Source organism: Siniperca chuatsi, linkage group LG6, assembly GCF_020085105.1.
Source record: "Siniperca chuatsi isolate FFG_IHB_CAS linkage group LG6, ASM2008510v1, whole genome shotgun sequence".
Lineage (NCBI taxonomy): Eukaryota > Metazoa > Chordata > Actinopteri > Centrarchiformes > Sinipercidae > Siniperca > Siniperca chuatsi.
The window spans coordinates 31,122,257-31,146,572 of record NC_058047.1 but is presented as its reverse complement, the minus strand read 5'-3'; the positions used below and the strand labels follow the sequence as shown (position 1 = coordinate 31,146,572).

General features: G+C 40.8%; 1 protein-coding gene across 2 annotated transcripts in view; it reads left to right on the top strand.

Annotated features, from left to right (window-relative positions):
• Positions 1 to 2,877: 2,877 nt before the first annotated feature.
• LOC122877465 (neurturin) overlaps positions 2,878 to 24,316 on the top strand; it is a 36,382-nt gene continuing 14,943 nt past the window's right edge. For both annotated transcript variants that reach the window (XM_044199043.1, XM_044199042.1), the window contains exons 1-3: positions 2,878 to 3,803; positions 15,751 to 15,812; positions 20,562 to 20,733. In XM_044199043.1, coding sequence (XP_044054978.1) covers positions 3,671 to 3,803; positions 15,751 to 15,812; positions 20,562 to 20,733 — 367 coding nt within the window. In that variant the 5' untranslated portion in view covers positions 2,878 to 3,670. The remainder of the gene's footprint in view (positions 3,804 to 15,750; positions 15,813 to 20,561; positions 20,734 to 24,316) is intronic.

Here is a 24,316-nt window from a genome sequence, read left to right as displayed (position 1 = left end):
AATGAACGGAAACCAACGGCTGCACTGTTACTTCTGCAGAAGAATGGTCATCTGAATATATATGTGACTTGTGGTTAAAGTTCTGGTCATTTACCTTAACACCATATCAGCTGGATACAAAGTGCAGAAAAGAAACCCCATTCTTAAAGGAAAACTAGAGTGAATTAGAAATGAGGTTTTATTTTCCCAGCTCTACCCATCATTTCTGTCGTTTATTATAACACTGTACTCACCAAGGTCATTATCGTTGTTGTGTATTGGTTTTTTCCTTCCTTCCATACACTATTGGCTTCCATTCATTTGAATATAGTATGACAATCAGTTTACAGAAACTCAAGGGTTATCCATCCCAAACATACTGTTTTATGGTAATGCAATACATCTGCACTTACAACTGCATAAATATATTGTATCTACAGTATGTCTGAAACAAGCAGACATTATGTTTACTGTGAAGGACGACCTATTTCAAGCAAGTTTCAAGTCTCATTTAAAAATTAGATGATTAGAAAATGTATCCATATGTTTGGATGTGGGAGGAAACCCCCACAAATAGAATTACAGTTTGGTGCGAGGCTGATCTTTAGTATATTTATTGTCACAATAACCACTAAACTCCAGCCACAATGAAGTGACTGCGGAGATGCCCCCACCAAACTGACTCAGCTGTAACACCTCGATACCAATTGCTACACTTGAGAATGCATGGAAATGAGTCACTAAATGAGCAGAGAAGTAAAAAAAATAAAATAAAAATGCTAAAATGAGTGGACACCCAACAATTCCAGGATCACTATATCTTTAAAGACATATTGTAACAGTATGCACGTTTATGCAATTATAAATGTTGTCAAAGACAGTGACATCCAGTCTGAAATCCATTCAAATGAACTGGCTGGTGCCCATATATGGGTACTCAAGCTCCTTTGATAGGTCAGACAGAGACTGGCGAGATGTTGAGGAGTTAAAGACGATCAGAGCCCTGGGTCATGGAGTCACAGGGAGTGAAATTACCAGGCCCCTCTATGTTTCATGTTAGCATCATATTCTGAATATGACTCAAAAACCAGATACATGGAATCATACTTTCTGATTCTTCTTTCTTATTCTAGTTTCTGATTCTATACTGGATGCAAAATAGAACTGATTGTACTTCTTCTCTATTTTACATTCATGCCCTCCACATGACCAGAATTCTAAATATGAAAAGATAAAAAAGTCTTTTTAGATGAATTCGAGTTAACAGATGGGGGAGTGGAGAGAAGATGACAGCTACTGGTTGAAAAGCGGTCCGTCTTTGACAGAGGATGGAAGAAACCCACCACAGTGGAGGTTCAAAAGTGAAGTGGTTCCAAGTCCAAGTTCTTCCAAGTATCTTTGGCTTACTTAGCAGCGGCAGGTGGTGCTTCCTGTGGAGCAGACGCAGCTCACTGTGCAGGCTATCATGAATAAATGTGTGGCTGAAGGGGTGCGTTCCAGGTCACTCCTCAGTGCCCCTCTGAGCTGCTGTCTCCTGCCCCGCTGCCCCTGCCAGGCCTCCACCACCATCCCCTCACCTCCATCCATCAGACAGCCTTTCGAGCTGAGAGGGGACCCTGGTCGGCGGAGGGTGACGGGGTCAGGCTCCTGCAGCGAGCAACCAGCCGTCGCTGCCCATAGAAGGAGCTGCGGCCTTCAGAGGGTTTTAATCTTGTGTTTTTGGCTCGGGCGCTGCTGGAGATGCTGGGTGGAGGCTGGGGTGGAGGGGTGCTCCTGACTGGAGAGCCACAATCAGGAGAGGGGTTTAAAAGGCTGGAGTGAGTTTTACTTGAGTCCCAGCCAATCTTGATAAGTCACACAAGACTGAGGGTTGCACACCAGCCCTTGCTTGCGGTAAACGTGTTCCTGAAACCTGTACACAGACTGACTGTGCTCTCTGGGCAGAACGCTTGCTGCGTCAGAGACAGTTTATCGTTTAAAAGAACACTGCAGCGCTTTGAGTGACTTCAGAAGCAAAGGTAGGCTACTGAGGTCAGATATTATCATTCCTGTGTTTTACCTTTTTTACTGGTATTATGAAAGTCTTTTTTTTCTTACAAGTACTGATTGAACTGGTGTTCATCCACTCACAGGCACGGCATTTTATTAAATATTGTTTTATTTTCACAGCAGCCAAAAAAAAAAGACAAAGTACATGCAGAGGCAGACAAGACAAGTACATGTTTACATGTACGTGTGCATTTGTGTGCTTACATTAGGATACACGTTAAACATGCACACGTACACGCATGCTCCCATGCAAACATTACATGCATGTATACATAACTACAGGTGAGGAAATAGTCACGAACACACAAATACCACACATGTATGTGCCGCATATGTCTGAGAAATGATGGTATGTTTTAACATTTGGCTGAAAAATAAATCTGAGTTTAGAAAGATTGGTAGATACATGCATACACACATAACAATGAAACAATGAATAAGTAAGTATATGTAAGTAGTGAGCTACTGACGGAGTGGGTATATGTATGTGGAACAGCAGGGCCTCTGACAGCTGACGCCCGAGCTCAGTGCTTTTTTGAGCTATGGATCCTTTTCTTGTGGTTTTCTACAAAGCATCGCAGACTGTTTCCTATTTCCTATTCACTTTCACCTAGATACACACTCTGGCATGAGTGTCACTGCCCTTACCAATTAGAAGGAAGTTTGTCAATGTCCAGAACTGTTATTGTGAATAAATGTAGCTTTTCTGACTCATTATTACCAACACTACCAGTGTCACCCTTTATTTACCTGATTACTGACTTTATTTTCCTTGAAAACCTCAAAAGTCCCCAAAATGATACTGATATAATAACTTAATAGATAAATCTATAAGTAATTGTGTCATCCTGATTGTACATACTGTCATTTTATTTTGTTGGTTTAATCTGTACATTCAACATCTATTGTATGTCCTTCAGTCCGGAGAGGGTTTCCTGCCTTTAAAAAGGGGTTTGGGGAGACCGGGTGTAAGGACAGAGGCTCTCCTGGATGCACAGACTGTAAAGCTCCTTGAGCCAAATGAGAGATTTGTGATATAAAGAATAAAAAGTCTCATAGTGACGGCAGTTTGGCTGCATTACTGGGCAATTCTGTGGCTGTGTCTTCTAGAAGGCCTTGTCAAATGCAGTTTAAAGGAAGACCTGGTCTGATGGGAGAGACTCCTCTAGCAGATGCTGGGAAATCAAACTGCACTTGTTTAGAATGCTGACATTTCCTTATGGACACGCTGCTGGAAAGTTATGGGAGTGTTTCATCACATGTGCACCGGCTAGTAGCTCCTGTGGAGCAGCCGTGTGTCTGTGCTGTGTCGTGAAGATGCAGTGTGTGTTAACATGTTGAGCTGGAAGGAAGGAGGCGATGTGATGACATTCAGTGAATATGACACCGCAGGCTTTAAACACACACACACACACACACATCTGGACGCGAAGCTTCAGCTTGTCCTGCAGCAGGACGCGCGGCGCGGCGCGGCACGGCACGGCACGGCGCGGCGCGGCGCGGCGCGGCAGCTCTCTGGGTTATTCAGCAGCGCCTCTGACAGCAGTCGGCTCAGGCCCCGGGATCAGCTCTGCGGGCTGAGCTGTCACTCTCTGACAGTGTCTCCAGCGATGAGGTGCACCGAAATCAGGTCTGCGCCACTATGCCACAGGATGTAACCGGGGGACAGCCGCAGAGCTCCGCAGGAAAGCCCCGGTGTGTGTGGATTATTCCAGCCAGCAGTTCGCTTTTTACACTCACGTCCATGATCGGGAGGGCGAGCAAACTCGGCAAAGGTAAGCCCGCTGATGGCAAATGTGTCCCATTCTAACACCGTCAGAGCCCTGAGCTGAGTCTCAAAGTTTCTGAAGCCCTAATGTGAGACCCAGCTTCCGCTCTTCTAACAGGCAGCCCAGCCAAAACACAGTGATCGATATGGCACGTGCCATGCACGGAGGAAATTGTTAAAATATCCATTTGCTTTAGCATACATTCCGCATGCCTGTATATGTATTTACAGAGAATACTCAAATACATTAGAAATCTATAAATATTTCAATTTATAGATTTCCAAGATATATAACCAAAAAGTATCATTTGAAAAGGTTTGAACTGAATAGGCTCTGATAAAAAAAACAACAATACAGACAATGAATGGTGAGATATGGAGACGTTTTCCTGAATGAAACTGCAGCTTCACAATCCACAAGTCAGATATCTCCAACTCTGGGAATCCCTCTGACCCGCAGTGACTGCTGGAGGTTGAAAGAAAGAAACTGTGGAAGGGTGGAGGGTTATAACTGGATTCAAATCATCAGCTTATTTCATTCAATAAATATTTTGTATGTTGAGGGTAGAGAGCTGTAGATAGTTTTATTTTGGAAGGTCATATTCTGTGCGATATATGGACATAAAAGTCTAGTTTTATTCCCCCAGAACAATAAGGCAGCATATCTCATATGCAAAGAATGCAGCTATCTATCCCAAATGCACTAAATATATATTACTATGCATCATTACTATACATAGAGAGACTTATTGCCAAAGGATAAAGGGATATCCCTGCAGCCTTATTGTCCTGGGGAACATTTCATAGATTAAAATGAGTTAGTATGTAATATGCTTTATCACAACAAATTGATGCAAAATCATGTTAGATTTTAATATGATGCTCATCACTATATTAAAGTATATATTACAGCGTAGATGGATTTTGTAATTAGAAATGAAGATTCTTTATTTAGTTAAATCACATAATGGGAGTCCTGAGCACATCTCCAGGGACCAGTTTTATGTCTTCTTTTAGACAAGCTCTTTCTGCTCTCTAACCTCTGCACCTTCAGCATGGACTTACCATACAAGGCGGGAAAACAACGAGCTTTTTTACCCTTTCATTTTTATAATGGCCGATTAGTCGTTTACTTCCATTCTTCCATTTTGTAAGAGAATATAGATAACAACTCTGCCTTGTGTTGGGAGAGCAGATTGATTAAATGCATGTTGAGAATCAAACGATTTGTTGGACTGAGCTTCAGCTCAGCAGTTACTTGCTCCCCTGTCTATTTTAGGTACATCACTGTAATGTGTTAAGGCAGTATTTAACAGTTCTCTGTGTTGTCCGCAGAACCAGAATCTATTTGCCAAGAATATTACATGTAAGAGGAATTGGACTTAAGATGTTGTCACTTAACCCGTTTGTATTTGGACAATTGTACTTACAATTGTCAGGTGGCCAGACGAACTAACTTTTTCACAAGTTGTTATGACATAAATGTATAATCTGGGCATACTGTATGCAGTGGCTTTGCATCTGTCAGCTTGTACTGTAGTTTTGAAGATTTTGATGCAGCTTTAAACTAATATAATATTTTATTGGTGCAAGCGCTCCAACCAGCGCAAAGTGGGAGGTCTCTGCACGGACTGTGTGGGCATTTTCAAGTGCACCTGCTATTTTGGATCATATATGTGCAGTGGCACTAAGTGCAAAAGGACTGGAGTTTAGATGAATCAATCTCTTAGCCAGTCACATCGCTCTGAAACAGCTGAGCCAATCACAGTGAAGCGTGACAACAATAGCTTGGGACACTCCTACTGTAGTGCGGATGGAGAAGAGTTTTACTATGTGAACAAACCAGAGGCAGATGGTAGCATGTGTTTAATTAACGTCAATTTAAAATTGTTTATTTACATTTTTAAGCATTTCTGTGCATTTCCTCCAAATAATTACCTTGCCCTTAACAGAATAACCACTCCCAATAAAAACTCCCTCTGCACTGACTCATTTTAATTAACCTCCCTCCTGTTTGAGCCTCTCCTCCCAACAGTGCACTCCACGCTCTGCTCAGCACTAAAATACCACAAAGACGGTCTAAGAGAATTTCAAGGTCAGGAAAATACCAAAGTGTCAGAGCGCTGCTTGTGCTGGAGCGCTGCTGCAATAATACGGCCCATAGGTTGCTTTGCTAAATCAGCCAGCTGCTGTAGACTACAGTGAGACACCATTGTCAGGTTTACACGACTAACTTGTCAAACTACAGCTCAAATTTATATGGACTGGTTTGCCAGAAAGTATCCGGCTTTTACTGGTATCAAACAGTCAATACAGATTTTTAGGTAAATGGACTGTACTTATATAGCGCCTTTCTAACTACTCAAAGCACTTTAACTACATATCACATACTGATCATTCTATTAATCTAATCATTCACACACACTCACACAATTTGGGGTTCAGTGTCTTGTCCAAGGACACTTCGACGTGTGGGCTGGGGGAAGCTTGGATCGAACCGCCGCCCTTCTGATTGGTGGACGACCCGCTCTGCCACTAAGCCACAGTCGCCCCAGCAGGTAAGACTGCTTTGCAACCAGAAAAGGGTGCAGTTACTTCAAAGCAGGCAGAGCTAAAACATGTGGCAGGTGGTTTACAGAGTCAAAAGCAGATGGGGAAATCACTTTCTACATGTCGGGGCTGGGGTAGAGGTAGGAGTCAGATCAACAGGCTTTATGGAAAATGTGGTCTTAATTTGGAAAAACACCAAAACTAACAATAGTCTATTAGCGCTGTGAGACAGTTGTTGATCATCTTGTCCATGGTCTGAATTATTTACCCTACAAGGATTTCCAATTAATTTAAATTTGTGCTTTATTAAGGCCATTACTCAAAGTATACAATTTACTATATACGTATATACTGTAGTATATATATAAATATAATACAGCCTGTTCTGAGTCATTGGGTGTTTTTGTGGTGAAGACACTATAGGAAAATTATATTTAGTCTCTCCTGGTTAAGGTTTTCCAGAGGAGCATCTCTGGATCATGTAGTGTTTTGTGTCTTTGTCTGATTCTGTGATTGCTGGAAAGAAACAAGGTAACGGGAACGGTACTAGCCATGTGCGAGGACTCAATTTGTTCAAGGAGAATTCCAGAGTGTAGGGCTAATTTCTCATCCAAAAAATTTCCCTTAGCATCTTTGCAGAAATCAAGCACACAATAGGTGCACCACGTTCTGAGCTGAAGGAGCGCAAGACTTTGGTGGGATGAGGTGTGGCGGACTCTGTGTTTACATTGATGGTGCTTGGTGCTCAGGCGCAGTCAAAATGGATGGACACTGTTTCCAGATGTTGAACATTTTATGTGACGTCACTTTCTTGTTGCTGCTGTCTTGCATTTCCCCAGTTGCAAATTCAAAAAGTGCACTGAATTATTTCCTGGGTGTATACTTGTATGTATAATAACTGTAGGATACATATATGTATATATGTATAGTATGTGTGTAGCAAGGGACTACTAACTTCATTTGTTGTACAACCTTGTGTTGTATAATGATAAATAAATTACCTTGTACCTCCAAGTGCCTCTCCTTGCTCTCTAGACCGTCTTCGGCCGCCAGCAGTGGTGTTCTGGCTGTGGGTGGTCTGAGTCGTTCCTTGGAAGGCTGGTATGGAATGGTTCGTTATCCCCTGCGGGGGGTTCAGTGGTTCCAGCAGCATGGGTTGTTGCCCAGGGAGGAAGCCAAGGGGTTTAGCCACAAAGCTGGGGAACGTAATGTCATGGTCCTTGAGGTAACTGGGCCAACATCTATCTCGTCGGGCGGGGCTTTTCAGAGCCTAGAAAAGCAATGTGTATGTGCATGATGTCACCTTAATGTAAAATCTATGGGAAAAGCAGGCAGAAAGAGAGACAACTTGGGCATATGAGCTGGGTGAGCAACTTGGAATGAATAAGCCCCATCTTAGAGTCCGGTATCTATGCCCTCTTTGTGTCTACGCAGCCCGTGAGTGAAAGCAGCAGCAGCAGTATTGTATAGGTCACCCGCATTTTGGCAGCGCTCAGCTGTAATGATTAAAATACCTGTAGAAGCGTATCTGTCCCATCAGATGCGTGTGAGACGGATGAAAAATGCAACTGAAATGCCTCCTGTGTAGAGATAAATAGTATGGCTTTGAGAATTGTCGGAATTTGAAGTTTACGCTGGTCTAGCTACATGTCCTTGCTGTGGAAAGGTATTGTGACTTAAAACCATGCCAGTACTACAGGATCTCCCTTTCACTGTCTGTCCTGAGGCCATGTTTAGGCTCCATACTGAAGCTTGTGTCTCTGAGAGACCTCCACGGTGGCCCTTCCTTCACCTTTCCAGTCTCTATGACGTCTTTGTGGTTCGGTTGTACTTGTGTCAGACTTCGAGTAGTCTGAAAGATTGTGATCATTCTCTGTACTAAAGAAGTTGTTTTTGCTTCATTGCAGGTAGGTAAACGTCATATTTCATAACCAAGATACACCTGAATTAAATATATAATAAATAAATATGCTGTAATTAGGTGGAAAGAGCATGTACCTTCTTCTGTTAACTGTTGTTTCCCTGACTGTAAAATTGTATTTTTAATCATTTTGAATATTGTAAAGATTATACAAACCTAAGTAGGAGACTTCTGAGTTTGATATGAAGATGCCTATCAACAGCTTACCCTGAGTAGAGTAAGCCTTGAACCAGGATAGGGGTTATTTATCTGCACGCTAACATTCTGTATTGGTCTGTTGGAGTTGCATTGTATCCGCTTGTCTGTACTATTTCAGCTCTAGTAAAATGTGATGAAAGGTAGTGAAGTCTGTGGTTCTGTGGTCATTTATCTTTTGCTAAATAATGTGGAAGGCTTAATATGGAAGCAAAAGATTTTCTTGGAAATATGGAGTTAGTTCAGTACTACAAACACAAAGTTGTGGGAATGATGGCTAATGGCATTTCTGTAAACATAGCTAATCTCTCCCAGACAGCCTGAGACACTGACGTTGTAATCAGCGACTCCTGTAGCCTGGGTCAGACTCAAGCTTACAGGGTCAGGACAGTGTAGCAGTGTAGTACCAAACACTGGTAGATTTGAATTTGCTGTTCGCACTCAAAATTATCCAGTCCATGTACAATCAATTTGTTTTTTTTACTACACTAACTTGGTAACTTTTGAGAGAACAGTAAGAAAAGAACAAGCTCCTGCCACATGCCTGGTGTTGGAAGTTGTCTGCTTGGTGCTGAGTCACATCAACATCTGCTCCACACCAGTCACGCTCACACTGGGAAATCCAAACAGCCCCCACTTCATTTATAAAAGCTGAATTTAGCATGGATACTGTGCATTTAGTCCCATAGCACATGTGATTGGATACCAGTGTTTATGCACAGTGGAAATGAAACTGACTTTGGAGGCTTTGTGGGTCACGATTTGATTCTAAAGGTGACAAGTTTATACAGCAGAATGATGATGGAAACTTAGCAAATGATTCAATAATCCACTTCTCTGCTGTGCATAAGCGACAAACCTTGGCTTAATATCTCAGTATGCTTCAAGCGAACTAGGTGTACAACGTGTCTTCCAACCACATCTAAAGGTAAAAGTGTTTCCACCTGTTCTGAATGGGCACACTCAAAGGCAGTGTGAAAAGCCTGCTGTCATAGCATCCTCTGGCTGCATCCCACTGCCTCCCCGATCTCTCTCCAACGACTGTGTAGTTGTGTGTAGAATGAAAAAAGAGAGATTTAGAGAGAAGTCCAGACCTTGCCTCCTTTCACACCTAAGCCCACCTGGCCAAGAAAGTAAAAAATTGTCGGACACAATCTGCCAGATTCCGCCATCAGGTTTCAGATGCTGTTAAGGTAGAACAAGCTTCTTCAAGCTGCATGTGGGAGAACATGCATAGACATCATCGGAAACCTTGAAGCACACTGAGGCTTTAAGTGTTTACTCTTTCCATGAAATATTTGATGTATATTTTTGGTGGTCACATTGTCTTTCTTCAATTGCTACATAGAGATCAGAATTTCCCATTAATCAGCACTTTGAAACTGATGACTGAATGACTGAAAATGCAGCTGTTTTTGTGCTGTGACCGAGCCAAAAACCAGATTGACCAAGGATTATAGGATTTTTGCTGATAGGGGAAGTTGAATATTGGGCGATAATTGAGATTGGAGACATTACCACTTTTGTGTAACTCTGTTACTGAGGTGCTTTCCCACGAAGCTGGAATCATCCCTGTTAAAGATGTTTGATAAAAAATATGTGCTAAATGTGGACAGATTAAGGGGCACTTAGATAAAGGAGATATGGGTTAAGATTATCTGCACCAAGTTTTTAACCTAATCAGGGTTTTGTAAACATCTGCACTGCTGACCAGATTAAAATAAAATTTACACTAGGAAGAAGCTGAGGTGATGGGGAGTCCCTCTGCATACAGATGGAGAGGGAGAGGAGGAGAGAGGAGCTCAGTGCATCATGGGAAGTCTCCTGGCAGTCTAGGCCTATATCAGCATAACTAAGGGATGTTCAGGACTCACCTGAGTCAGCCCTAACTATAAGCTTTATCAAATAGGAAAGTCTTAAGCCTACTCTTAAATGGTGTCTGCCTCCCGAACCCAAACTGGGACCTGATTCCACAGCAGAAGAGCTTGATAACTGAAGGCTCTGGCGCAGTGTTCTAGTGGGGTAATAAGACACTATGAACTCTTTAAGATATGATGATGCCTGACCATTAAGAGCTTTGTAGGTGAGGAGAAGGATTTTGAATTCTATTCTGGATTTTACTGGAAGCCAGTGCAGAGAAGCTAATATTGAACTACTTTTCCTAGTTCTTGTCAGTACAAATGCCGCAGCATTCTGGATCAACTGGAGAGTCTTATGGGACTTATTCGGGCAGCCGGATAATAAGGAATTGCAATAGTCCAGCCTAGAAATAACAAATGCAAGGACTAGTTTTTCTGCATCATTTTGAGACAGTATGTGCCTGATTTTTGCAATGTTAAATAGGTGAAAGAAGGCAGTCCTTGAAGCTTGTTTCATGTGGGAGGTAAAGGATAACTCCTGATCAAAGATAAGTCTGAGGTTCCTTACGGTGGTGCTGGAGGCCAGGACAATGCCATCTAGCGCAACTATCAGACTGAACGAGATTCTTCCAGATTGTTGGAACGCCGTTTCCTGTTAAGTTTTTGCGATGTTTGCTTTAATTTGCGGGTTTGGGGGTTAAACCATGGAGCTAACCTTCTTTGTTTTATTATCTTTTTTTTTAGAGGAGCGATAGAATTGCGTGTTGTTTGCATTGAGCCTGCAGCACTATCAACAAGATGGTCAATTTGGGAGGGGCTAAAATTAGCATAGGAGTCCTCTGTTATATTGAGATATAGCACCGAATTAAATGCCGCTGGGATCGCTTCCTTAAATTTAGCTACAGCACTATGACATAGACATCTAGGGTAGGAGTTTTTGCCTAATGGTGTGTAGTCCAGTAATAGGAGTTCAAAAGTTATTAAATAATGGTCCGATAATGAAAGATTCTGTGGAAAGACTATTAAATGTTCAGTTTCAATGCCATATACCAGAACAAGGTTGAGGGTGTGGTTAAAACAGTGAGTTTATGTACACTAAATAATGTACACTATACAAAAGCCAATCGAATCTAATAATGAGATAAATGCAGTATTAAGGCATCATTTTCAACGTCCACATGAATATTGAAATCACCTACAATAATTACTTTATTTAAGTACGAAACTTGATAAAAACTCTGAGAATTCAAATGAAACTCAGAATAAGGACCAGGAGCGCGGTACACTATAACAAATAGAATTGGCTGTCGTGTTTTCCAGGTCGGGTGTGAAAGACTAAGAACAAGGCTTTCAAATGAGTTATAATTTAGTTTAGTTTTAGGGTTGATTAATAAGCTTGAGTCGAAGATGGCTGCAACTCCACCTCCTTGGCTGGTGCCTCGAGGAATGTGAGTATTAATATGTCTGGGCAGAGGGGATTCATTTAGGCTAACATATTCTTCATGACCCAGCCAGGTTTCAGTAAGACAGCATAAGTCAATATGATACTTTTCTTAAATTGTTCACTAGTACAGCTTTAGATGACATAGATCTGATGTTTAAGAGTCCACATTTAATTCTCCTATTTTGTTTGTTTGTCATTTTTGTTTAGGTTTTTATTTATAACTCCTCTTCTGTTAACTTTTGATTTAATTAATTTAAGTGGTCGGGGGGGAAGACACCGTCACTAAGGAGTTTTGGGTGGGTAACTGCTCTGGAAGTGCAGAGAAGTGTGTAGGACTGCAACGCTGCCTCCTGGTCTCAACTCTGAGTTGTCATAGTTTTGGTCCACTAATAAACTCGGCCAGATTTCTGGATATGAGAGCTGCTCCATCCAAAGTGGGACGAACGCGTCTCTCCTAATCAGACCAGGTCTTCCCCAGAAAGTCCGCCAATTATCTACAAAGCCCACATCGTTTGCTGGACAGCACCTCAACAGCCAGTGGCGGAATGAAGACATGCGGCTAAACATGTCATCACCGGTCAGGTTTGGCAGGGGCCCAGAGAAAACTACGGAGTCCGACATTGCATATGTACACACTGACTCAACATTAACTTTAGTGACCTCCGACTGGCGTAATCGGGAGTCGTTACCACCGATGTCTATAACGATCTTTCTGTGTCACTGTGAGTTTTTATGAGATGCTATGATGTTCCAAAATTTAGAGGAAGTATCACAGGCAGAGAGGGTTGACTGATAATAATTTGATATAGTCTTCCTAATCATGCCGGTGCAGATGTTTCTTTGTTGCCTAAAGGTTAACCAGTCCTCAGGGGTGCCACTGGATCTAGCCTCGGACCGGGCGTTGTCTCTGTTGTGGATGGCATTGGAGAGTTGTGGCGAGAACCAAGGACTAAATCTGTTTTTATAAGGAGCATGTCTGTCAGCAATAACATTAAAAGATTTTGTAAAGTTTACCAGTGCTACGGCAGGATCAGTAATACAGACAATTTTACCAGTGTCAGAGACTGACAAATTATTTAAAAAATTCTGAAGATTAAAATGCTTGTAATTTCTTGTGGTGATAATTTGAGATTGAGATTTTGGAATTCTACTATCTCTAGCACAGGCGATGGAGAGTGATCACTGACATCAAGGGCAAAAACTCCAGAGGCAGGGTATTTGTGTGGTCTGTTAGTAAGTATGATATCAATTATTGTGAAGTTCATATGATTTTTGAAGTTTGGTCTGGTGGGTTTGTCTATGGGCTGAAAAAGATTAAGTTCCAGGCACTGATCTTTGAATTTGTTAGAGCTGTCAGAGAGCCAGTCCAGGTTAAGATCCCCAATTATTAACAACTCAGAGGAGGCATACATTGACCATAGCTTTGCAATATCCTCCAAAGCATTGAAATGCGCTGGGGAGGTGGGGTTCATATCATATTTAATGTCCCACTGTTTGTGTTGCTGTGATGGTCATTTTGTCTGCTGACAGAACTCCATCGCTGCTTGTACTAAAAAAAACTGGACTCTGTCAAGACTAAAGACTGTAATAGGTGAGACTGGTGGCAGAGACCATGACAAGTCAGATTCAAAACACCTACAAGACCTAGATATGTTTTAGAAAATAGAAAAACGTTCTTGAGGCCAGACAATGGTCACGTGCAGCTCCTGGCTCCTCATGAACAACGGAACTGATGCACGGGGAACTAGGACGTCCATAGTATTGGGACTTGATATAAAAAAAATTTATGTCATGCCATGAAATGTTCTGAGCACATTCATGTTCCCCAGATGATGAAACCCTTTCCATTTTGAACTTTCCATGAGCTTTCCTCTGAGTTTTTCTTCTTCTTGTGAAGACCACAAGATTTGACTGAAAGCCTCAGAAGAAATCTAGAACTGACTTGTTTTTCTGTTAAAAATTGAGTTAAAAAAAAAGTGAAACTTCTTTCATCCAACACTTTTGTATTGTGGGGTACAAAGAACATTTCTGTCTCAGTGGGCCACTAGTGGGACTATTAAGCATTTTTGATAATTGCTGTCATTACAATAGATTACATAGATTACACAATAGACCTCTACTACAGAAAAACAAGTCAGTTCTAGATGCACTTCATTGGTGTTCTTAGTCTGGTCTATTCTAAACTGTAGTAGCCGCATGCAGGCTTGATGTTAGTGCGTCATTTACACACACATGTGTAATCTGATCCAGATCGCCTCCTGCACCCAACTGTCCATCCATGTCTGCTTTACTGAAGGAAGCAGAGAGAGGCTGAGCTATTTTATAAACATGAAGTTGTAAAAAAGAAAGAAAGAAAAGAAACATTAAAAGCACAACATAACAAACTTCACTTTTGTCTTGTTTTGCTATTTTTACATCCTGGACCTGGTTTATGGACGCAGTCTTTGTATCTGTCTGCCTGTCCAGTGGATCCTGCATTTTAAAACTGGTGTGATCTTTCCTTTAATGAAAGAGTTGCATCCACCTGGGTCATCAAAGCAATCTGCCTCCTTTTCTGCCTTCAGCATCCACTCTCGAGCTGGTCTAGAGTCTGTGGACTAGAGATGGATTTTGGGCTCCCATTCCACATTAAAAGCAGAGAACAGCAAGGTCTTTGTTTTCTTCCCTGATATTATCTGTGTGCCCCCAGTTCTGTGGATGTTGAACGAGTTGAATTTATTGACAGACTGGGGCCAGTTAAATCTACTCTGAAACTAAACTATTTTAGCAGTGTAATGGCTCAGAAGCCAAGTCAGACAGGTCCTCCAAATATATAAAGTAGGACAATGTGTTATTTTACCAACAAAGTTAACAACTTTAAATCAGTAGTACTGTTCTATTGTGATGTAATACAACAGAGCACATTATATTCAAGTAGACCTACTCCACAGGCTCATTCACAAATCACACATCAACAGGTGCTTTACATGCAAAACTGGATCAATTCCAAATTACTCAGGCTCTATCCCTGCTAACTGACTCCATGTAGACAGCACACTGCAGTTTATTTAATACATTATATTTACATTACATTATATGATCTCTTTGCTGTGTTCTTGTTAAGGAGATAAATACACACAGATGGCCACAGAGACATTTAATCATCGGGAAACAAAAGACTCAAAGAGACAGACAGAGACAGACAGAAGGAAAGAGGGTGTATCTGACTGACGTTATTTCACATTAAAGTCCATTCTCTTTTCCTTCATGGAGATAAAGTGTTCATGTCATATTTAATGTCCCACTGTACGTGTTGCTGTGATGGTCATTTTGTCTGCTGACAGAACTCCATCGCTGCTTGTACTAAAAAAAACTGGACTCTGTCAAGACCAAAGACTGTAATAGGTGAGACTGGTGGCAGAGACCATGACAAGTCAGATTCAAAACACCTACAAGACCTAGATATGTTTTAGAAAATAGAAAAACGTTCTTGAGGCCAGAATCGAGACCAAAACCAGACTCAGGTATTACAGCCCTGGCTCCAACTGTGGATTTACTGTTCTCAGTGTGAATCAGGGTGAATTGTTTTTACCTTTGTGTAATCCATTTGTTTATTTGAATTTAAGGAAAGGACTGTTTTCATATCTAAGCTGTGAAAAGAACATTAAGTTTTCCTAGTAGCATGTATTTCCCTTTATTAATAAGATGATAAAACATTCTCTCTAAACTTAAATACATATCTCCATAAACACCAGATAGCATTTATACAAAATACGTGAAGTGTGTTATCCTGTGAGTGAAATGAATTTGCACTGTGGTAGAGAGTATGAATCATCAGTGAGACTCTTTTGATGAATAAAGATTTAACAAAACTAAATGTACTGAGATATTAAAATGAAGGAAAGCCAAAAAATCCTCCCCTTGTGGAAACATTCCACAATTTTAAAAGAACGGTTAATTAGACTACTGAATGAAGAGTGCTTTTCTTTATCGTTTTCTTTTTCAGATGGAAAAACCTGGTGGAAGCAGGAGGCGTCGACTACCCAGCATCACCTGAAGAACTGGAAGGTGAGCAGGAGTTTGTAAATGTATGAGAATCAAAAGGAAAAGCAGGCCAGTAGGATGGCTGGCAGACTGCTGCCATACATGTTCCACCATCAGCCAGTTTTCTACTACATTGCAAATTTGATCTGGGCCCTATGTTCCTGCCAGACACTGCAGAGAAACTCATTTCATAAGTGATGTTAAAATATTAACCTTACCTGCACAGTGGGAAGGTGTCACGTGGCAATTAGGTAATTAAAGAGACAGGGCCTTGATAGGCTCAGAGCCAGACACAGGGAACCCAGACACAATTTCCATGTCAAAGAGCTGATGGAACAGGATAGATCAGCTTACCCAGGGCAGCTTTCAGTTTCCACAATGTATGTAACACTGTATATCACTAAATTAAATGCAAATTTTAAAATAAAGTCCTAGTGGCATGGCTCTAGGGATGGCAAGTCGGTCTTCGGCCAGTCGCCCGACTGAATAATCCCGACAACTATTGGATGAATTGCCATGGAATTTGGTTTAGACATCACTGATCGCTGGTCTCCAGGGGATGAATCTTTCAGTGCTGCATTTACACTTATCTGTGTGGACTACCGATCTACTAGATGGACCGGCACAAAGTTTGGCACCAACATTGTTTTGGATGGATTTTTTTGACTGCAAGTACTAAGCAACAGTGTTTTAAGAGTGAGTCCTTGTCTTGTTAGTATCTCATGCACATACACAAGTACACAATTACTTGAGTAATTCCATTTTATGCTACAGTTCAGAGTGAAATATTGTACTTTTTACTCCACTACATTTATTTTAAAGCTTGAGTTACTAGCTACTTTGCAGATTCAGATTATTAATACAAAATATAATCACAACATAAATTATGGTGTATGATTATAGATTAAACTACCCAGCAGTATATAATAGAGGTGCTCAGTACATGTACGAACAAATCTTTATCAATGGATTTTCAGACAACTGACTATACTGAATCAGCATTTTCACTGACTAAATCCGTAGCTTTTAGGACGGTTTCAGCTCAGTATGTTACTTCCTCGTTAAAAGTATTTTAAAAGTGAAAGGGCCAGAAACAGTAGTAAATAACAGGCTGCTGATGTACATTGCATGTATAGGCTAGTTTTGAACTGAACTGAACATAACAGCTTGATTTTGCAACAGACTGAGTGTACTAACGTCACTGAACTGTACGAAGTGATTCGAATCAGCAAAGTGATTTGTGATTTCCACCTCTGGTATATAAAGTAATTAAAATAAACACAACCTTAATATGTACATTCATGCTTCAGTAATTATAATCTCATAATAATATATGTATTTATCTGAAATGGGCCATTCTGCATAATGAGTAATTTTACTTTTAGTACTTTATATAATAATAACAATAATATCTTTATTTATATAGCACTTATCAATACAAAGTTACAAAGTGCTTCACATAGCAAACAAAGAACACATAAAACATGATCATAAAACAATTAAAACACAGCAGTAACAGAATAAAAATATTAAACGAACCACAATAAATAATAAAAACTAGATTCAGATCAGATCAGGGAAGGCGGTGCGATAAAAGTACATTTTAAGCTGAGATTTAAAAGAAGCCACTGACTCAGCCTGACATATTTCCTCGGGCAGGGTGTTCCAGAGCTCTGTCCCCCGTAGTCTTCAGCCGAGAGTCTGGAACACATAAAAGGCCCCTGCCAGAGGATCTCAAGGTGCGAGCAGGGTCGTACGGGGATAAAAGATCTGATACATACTGAGGAGTCAGACCATTTAGTGACTTGTAAGTAATTAAAATCACCTTAAAATCAATTCTAAAACGTACTGGAAGCCGGAGTAAAGCGGCTAAAACCGGGGTGATGTGTTCAAACCTGTTTAGTCTGGTTAAAAGCCTAGCAGCTGAGTTCTGTACTGTCTGTAGCCGGTCTACAGTTTCTATTTAGGCATGGAAAAAGGCTGTTACAGTAATCCAGGCATGATAAAAAGATAAAAGGGTCTTTAAAACTTAACATAGGATGAATTCTGGCATTGTTCCTTAGTTGATAAAAGCAAGTTTGTACAAATCATGTAACGTGCTACTCAAAGCTTTATTGCAATCATTACAATCAAACAAGACGCCATGATTTCCAGCAACAGGCTTTATGTACTCAGACGGATACCCAATAGATGGAAGTTTTTGACTGTTTGTGTTGCTGGAGCCAATGACAGTAATTTCTGTTTTGGTTGAGTTCAAATGAAGAAAATTGTTTGACATCCAGTTTCTTACATCTACTAGGCACTTGGTGCCTTAGTGGACACACAGAATTTTCTGTCTGAAAGCCCGACATGCCCACCCATTTCCTGTCCAATAAAATGCCATGATCGATCGTGTCAAAAGCAGCACTCAAATCAACCAGTATGAGAATGGAACACATGCCAGCATCATTGGTCATTAAAAGGTCATTAGTGACTTTAAGAAGGGCAGTCTCTGTGCTGTGATGCTGAAGGAAACCAGATTGGAAGGTTTCAAAGATATTGTTATGGTGGGATTTACAATGTTTGGGTGGGGGGGGTTATCATAAATAACTTTAATTAATAAAGTCCTCGGGGGCACCCCTCTTCTTAAAGAATTAATTGCCAATTAATTGATTGAGTCTCATAAAACACACTAAACTATCAATTAGGTACCAGAATTACCACCATTAGCTAGTAGGTTGCAGGATATGGAGTTCAACATAGCAGAGGTTGGCAAATTACTCACTCTTGTGCAACATTAAAGAAACCAGCATAAATATACACACACATTTATTAAAGATAATAAAGCAAAACACAATATGAAGACGCTAAATACACAAAACTGCAGAACAAAGTGTGCGTGTGTATTTGTGTGTGTGTGTGCGTCCGCAGGTCTGGGTGCACACCAAAAGTGTGCGTATGTTTCTTTGTTCTGCCTCCGTATGTCTGCGTGCACGAGCATGAACCCACGTGGTCAGAAACAAAGGAACACGTGAAGCGGGAGCTTTAAAGTTACTCTCCGCCGGGGTGGCTGTCTTTAAGGGCCAAACTAGAGGTGAATGTGTGGGGTCTGTTTAAGATATCGGTGCCAAGTTAAAAGGAGTTAGTTAGCATGCAAAGACTTGTGGCTACCAAATTAGCCTAACAGTCACAGTAACACATCACAACAACAAAACCCAGAAAAACACATCAGTAATGTCACATGTACAAAAGTTAAACAGTCCTTTGCTTAGCTATATACACTGTTACTCTATGCCATGCCCAGTTGTTACGTTACCTGTCCGTGGGAGGGAAAGAGAGGTGGCTTTGGTGCTGCTGTTAGCTGGCAATCTGTTGTAGACGAGCCAAAATGGGAAGAATTGTGGTTCCGCTGTGGAGGCGTCTTTTGCTGTGCAGTGTCCGCTGGTAGAGCTCGAAAGAAGCCAGTTGCCACGATGCCTCTGATAGACTCCACTTTCTCTGTAAAGTTAATAAAAATTCATAGTCAGCATCACAATCAGCAGGAACATTTGGAGGGTCTGGATTTACTACCAAACCACAAGGACGGGTTGTGAAACGTTGAGCTTAAACGTTAGCAACTCAAAGCAGGAAAACTCGTGGGCATCCGATTGTTTATATTTGAATTTTTTTCGATACACACTCACAAGGCCACCCACATGTCCACTACTCCTCGGTCAGCTCAAACTACCATAGCTGGGGGGACACAGCTCCATGAGCTGACTGCTGCCATTGGGATGTAACCAAGACTCCAGAAATCCAGGTTTGCCGACAAAATAAAGTCATTTAAAAGAAAAGTTTTACAGGAGAGAGACCTCACAAGTGCCATTCTAAGGGAGTTGACTTTGTCTACATTCTGAGCTGGTGAGAGAGTCTGAATCTTAACCAGGTTATTAATATTTCTGTGAACATGTGCATTCCGTTTACCAGATTTACCAGTCACAATCCCAGGAATGTTATCGTTATTAGGAACCGCGTTAGAGAGAGACGGACCCACCCTGGATTTGTATACTGCATGATAGCAATTGTGTGATGGTCTGTTATTGATTACAACTGGGATGATAGAGAAGCTTTCTGGATTGTCGCAGGAATTACTTGGGCTGTAGGGGGAGCTAGTGGTACGAAATGGAGGTGAAGAGGTCACTGGAGACGAAGAGGAGCAATCAGTGACCAGTATGTAGTCTAGAGCTGTTATGGAGCGAGTGGCTGTCAGTCACTGAAGAGAGGCTGTAGTAACCACATGGAAAATGTTTGCAGAAAGTGCTCTTGTGCCATGGATGCTGGGGTGGATACCATCTCTGCTACAAAAGGAGGCTCGTTCCCAAATAAGATTAGAATTGTCGATAAAAAAACAGAATATATATTGTAGATTTGGATGCTACTACTTTTGTACTTTTATAAAGTATAATTTTTTAATGCAGGACGTTTACTTGTTACAGAGGATTTCTACACTGTGTTATTGCTACTTTTACTTAAGTAAAAGATCTGTACTTCTTCCACCTCTGTGTTTTTGTGCCAAAGGAAAGTCAATGAAGGTTTGTTAATAAATCATGTATGGCAGCCATTCTTTTGGCTAAAAGTACCACTGAATCACAGTTTCTGTGGTGATGGATTAGTGTTTTTGCCTTCCCACCGCTGTTGCAGTGAAAACGTTTTACGATGTAGTGCAAGTGAATCAGTGAATCTTCCAGCTTCCCTTACTAACCAGCCAGCCTGCTGACCAAAGTAACTACAGTATGTGTTCCTTGATATTGTCAGGTGATGCTGTGGGTGGTGGCATCATTGCTGACAATGGTGGAAGATGTATTTTCTGAGGACGACAATAAAGAGCCTCAACCAGACCTTCAGCGTGTCCTCAGGCAGCCCTGGTCTCCTGTAGAGGATCTGGAACAGGACAGCAGCGTCCACACACCCTGGCCTGACGCCGTTGGTAAGTATTTTATTTTCTTATTTCATCAGCAAGCTATCAGCATTCTGGTAGTTCAGTCTGGACTGGTCAGTTCTGCACATATACTGCAAAGACAGGCGATGGGTGGGAAATGACCCACCACTGTTGAAGAGGACAAATCTTATACATGTCAATAATAAAATGCAAAGAAACGGGAAACAGGAACAGATTTATTTTTAGAAATTAGTAATTTAATAGAGATAGAAAGAACCAAAGTCTAGGTGGAGTCAATACAATTAATATAGAACTATATCAAACAAAACTATAAACCAATAATGTTAAATATCCTAATATTTAGGTTATTATTCACACAGATAACCTAAATATTACCTCCCATTTGGGGACAAAAAGCTCAAAAAGTCTGCACAAGGTAAACCATCAACTTAGAGTTAAGACTTGGTCTTTGGTCAAGGTTAGGGTAACTCTGCAGAGAATGAATGTAAGTCACTACAATGTCCTCACACAACATCTTTCTCCACCAGTCAGTCAGCTTTACTTTGGTACAGTATAGTATGTTCAACATTCCATAAATGGATTTGATTGTTTTGTTGATAAACTGTAGTTGTTAACCTAGTTGCAACAATTCCTCCAAACTAAATGATGACATAGTTTGTCAGTGCCTTCCAAGACCGTTACAAATCACTATTTATATTAGCGTTTGATTCGGTTTAGACACAAAACTGTTTAGTTGAGGATGGGAAAGGTTGTGGGTTAGCAGGCATATACTGCTGGGCTTTTAAAAGCTTGGACTAAGATGAATGGCTGTGGTTTGTATGTCTGTTTATTCTACCAGTCAGTTTGCTAGTTAGCCAAACCAGAGTTTAGTCTCTTTTATGATAAATAATACTTATCTAATAACGCTTATACTAACAAACTGAAATTAAAATACTGAAATAAAAGAAGAGTTGAAAAGCCACCCCCGACACTCCACCACTGACTGAATTATTATTTAATCAGTTTGAAGGTGTGTACGTCAAGCCTCAGTCTGATCTAGCTGTTTTAAAAATTAATAATCTTTGTCTTTGTTATTATGTTAAAAAGAGAAAATAAATCAAAGGAAGGAAGGAAGCTTTATTTACTAGAAGCAATACATACCACTGCAGACTCGGTACACACCGAGCTAAAAAAAAAGTATAAAACAGCTGGTCGTGCATTTTTGAGCCATGAGCAAAGTTTCTGTACTTTCATGCCTGTAAGCATCTGCAACTTAATAATCAAGTATTCATATTTACCTGCACATTTTTTAAATAAAAGGTAGACATCAGACAATAGATTAAAGTTAACAGAGCAACGTTTCACTCTAACAGAGATCTTCATCAGCCATTATCAAGTAAACACCACAGAAGAGAACAAATATACAGACATAAACACACCCATCAATCAGGTGGTTATGATGTGCATGACTAAGAGTCAGTCTACTCTTAGATTGGACCAATCAGCAACACTTACTAAATACTAAAAAAATTTGATAAATGGAAATAATATAGAAAAAATATTGTACAAGAACGACTGCGTCATACTACACATGGATCACACATATTACCCAAGAAGGAAACAGTGACCACAGAAACTACTACATAGAAAAATGGTAAATAGAGAAAATAGAAAGGAATAATACATTACCTGCCCAAAAAAGGGTTTGAATGGCAAAAAGAAGGACAAAGTAGCAATGGGCAAGAAGTAATAATAATGCCTACTACAAGGATATAAAAAAAGGATGTTCACTCCTAGAGAGAGAGACAGTCAAATGATATTTTCCTAATATTCTGTAAAAGTAGAGGAAGATGTGTTTGTCGTATTGAGGAGGATAGCTTTGTTTTACTCCAGTATCTGAGTCAATCACTGGTGATACTGATGTTTTTCAATCAGGAGAGACAAGTGAATAAAGAAAAGATAAGTATTTCTTTAACAGATGACGTGAGGTGTTAATCTTGACAGAGTCTTTGGCGCTTATATTTTTGGTGGTGGGGGGTGTCTGCCCTGAGCAGCGGCAGAATACAGGCCCCCATGAAGTCCAGACACTGGTGGTGGTGGCTGATGACTCTGCTGAGGCTGATCGCAGATCCTTCAGCTCATCATTCTGAAGACTGGGCGGAGATGCGGAGGTCGAGGCGCACACAACCGTTGCATGAACGTACTGAATGCAGAGAGAGAATTTATACATATATTTAAACAGATGGATGATAGGTTGACAATGAAGGTGCGTCACTGTGCCGTTGGATAGAGACCGGCTGATGGAACAGCTGATGTCACTGTGATTTGACAGCCCCGGATAATGACAGCAGGAAATATAAGCCAGCATGCGTTAGAGGAGTGAATGGCAGAATGGTATGAGGTCTAGTCTTCCTGACTCAACTAACGCTAGAGCTTCATTTTGTGGTGTTGTTGGCCAAACCTAAGTTCTGTTTCTCTTGTTCTTCCTTCTGAAGCTGTATTTATGAAATTGATAGAAAATATTACACTGATACCCTAAAGCATCACACTAAGATTTTCTTGTGACTGCACTCTCACTAAAATCAATAATGATGTTTTGTACAGTTATACATAATTGCCTGAACATTGCCCAATTCAATTGTAACATGGAATAGTGGTATAATTACATGAAATAATGCAAACCAATGGGGCATGTTTTAACATGGCTCAATATGTTTCTGAGCAGAGTTTGACTGAGAGGGTCCTGTGCTCTTCGCCTGGGGAATATGTCTGCATTTTTCTGTTCTTTTTTCCCCTCATGATTACAAGTATTATTATATTATTATACAAGTAAACATCAAGGCATGAACTGACAAGCACCTGTGCTGCTGTAAATGAGCATTCTACAGTGGTAATAACCATTTCCTGAAGAAAATACTACGTGGAGGCATTTAGAGAAAGTGCAGAGCATCCCATCCCCAGTAGAAACACCTGGGCCAGGTCTGCACAGCAGAGTGGGTAAATCTTGTCTGAAATATTTCTGGGAGCTGAGAAAGCTCCTGCTGGAGTTCAGCCAGCAGCTCTGCTCCCCCAGTGGTAATGACCCTGCATGGTGACAGTACATTTTGCACCACTCAGCTGATGACCAGAGGAATTTCACTCCCAGTTTCAACACCCATGTCTGCTTTCAATTTAATCACACATGCTCTCCCCTGCTAGCTCATAAAACTCCATTCTAATCCAGCACATAAACTAAAGTGTGAGAAGTGTTTTACCTTTCAGTCTCTAAAGGCCAGAGGAGACATCTGGGGCCATATTCACAAAGTGTCTTATCTTACCATCAGGAGTCCTCCTACATGGTGCTAAACGTTCCTAGAAAAGATTGCTGAAAGCAACTTTTACTGAGGGTCTGAGAGAACTCCTAAACTAAAAGAAGGGGTGGGGTTGATTCGTTTACTACGGATGACATCATGTTTCTGAATTAATGTACTCACTACAGTCTACAGTGATTGGTTGAAGAGTGACCGGTCTGTTCCAGTGAATGTGAAATACCATATTCATCAATACGTATGAATGTGAAAAGGAACTAGATTAGATTCAATTATTAAGTCCCGCACTCCAGCTTTAAAGCACACCAAATTTAAATTTTATA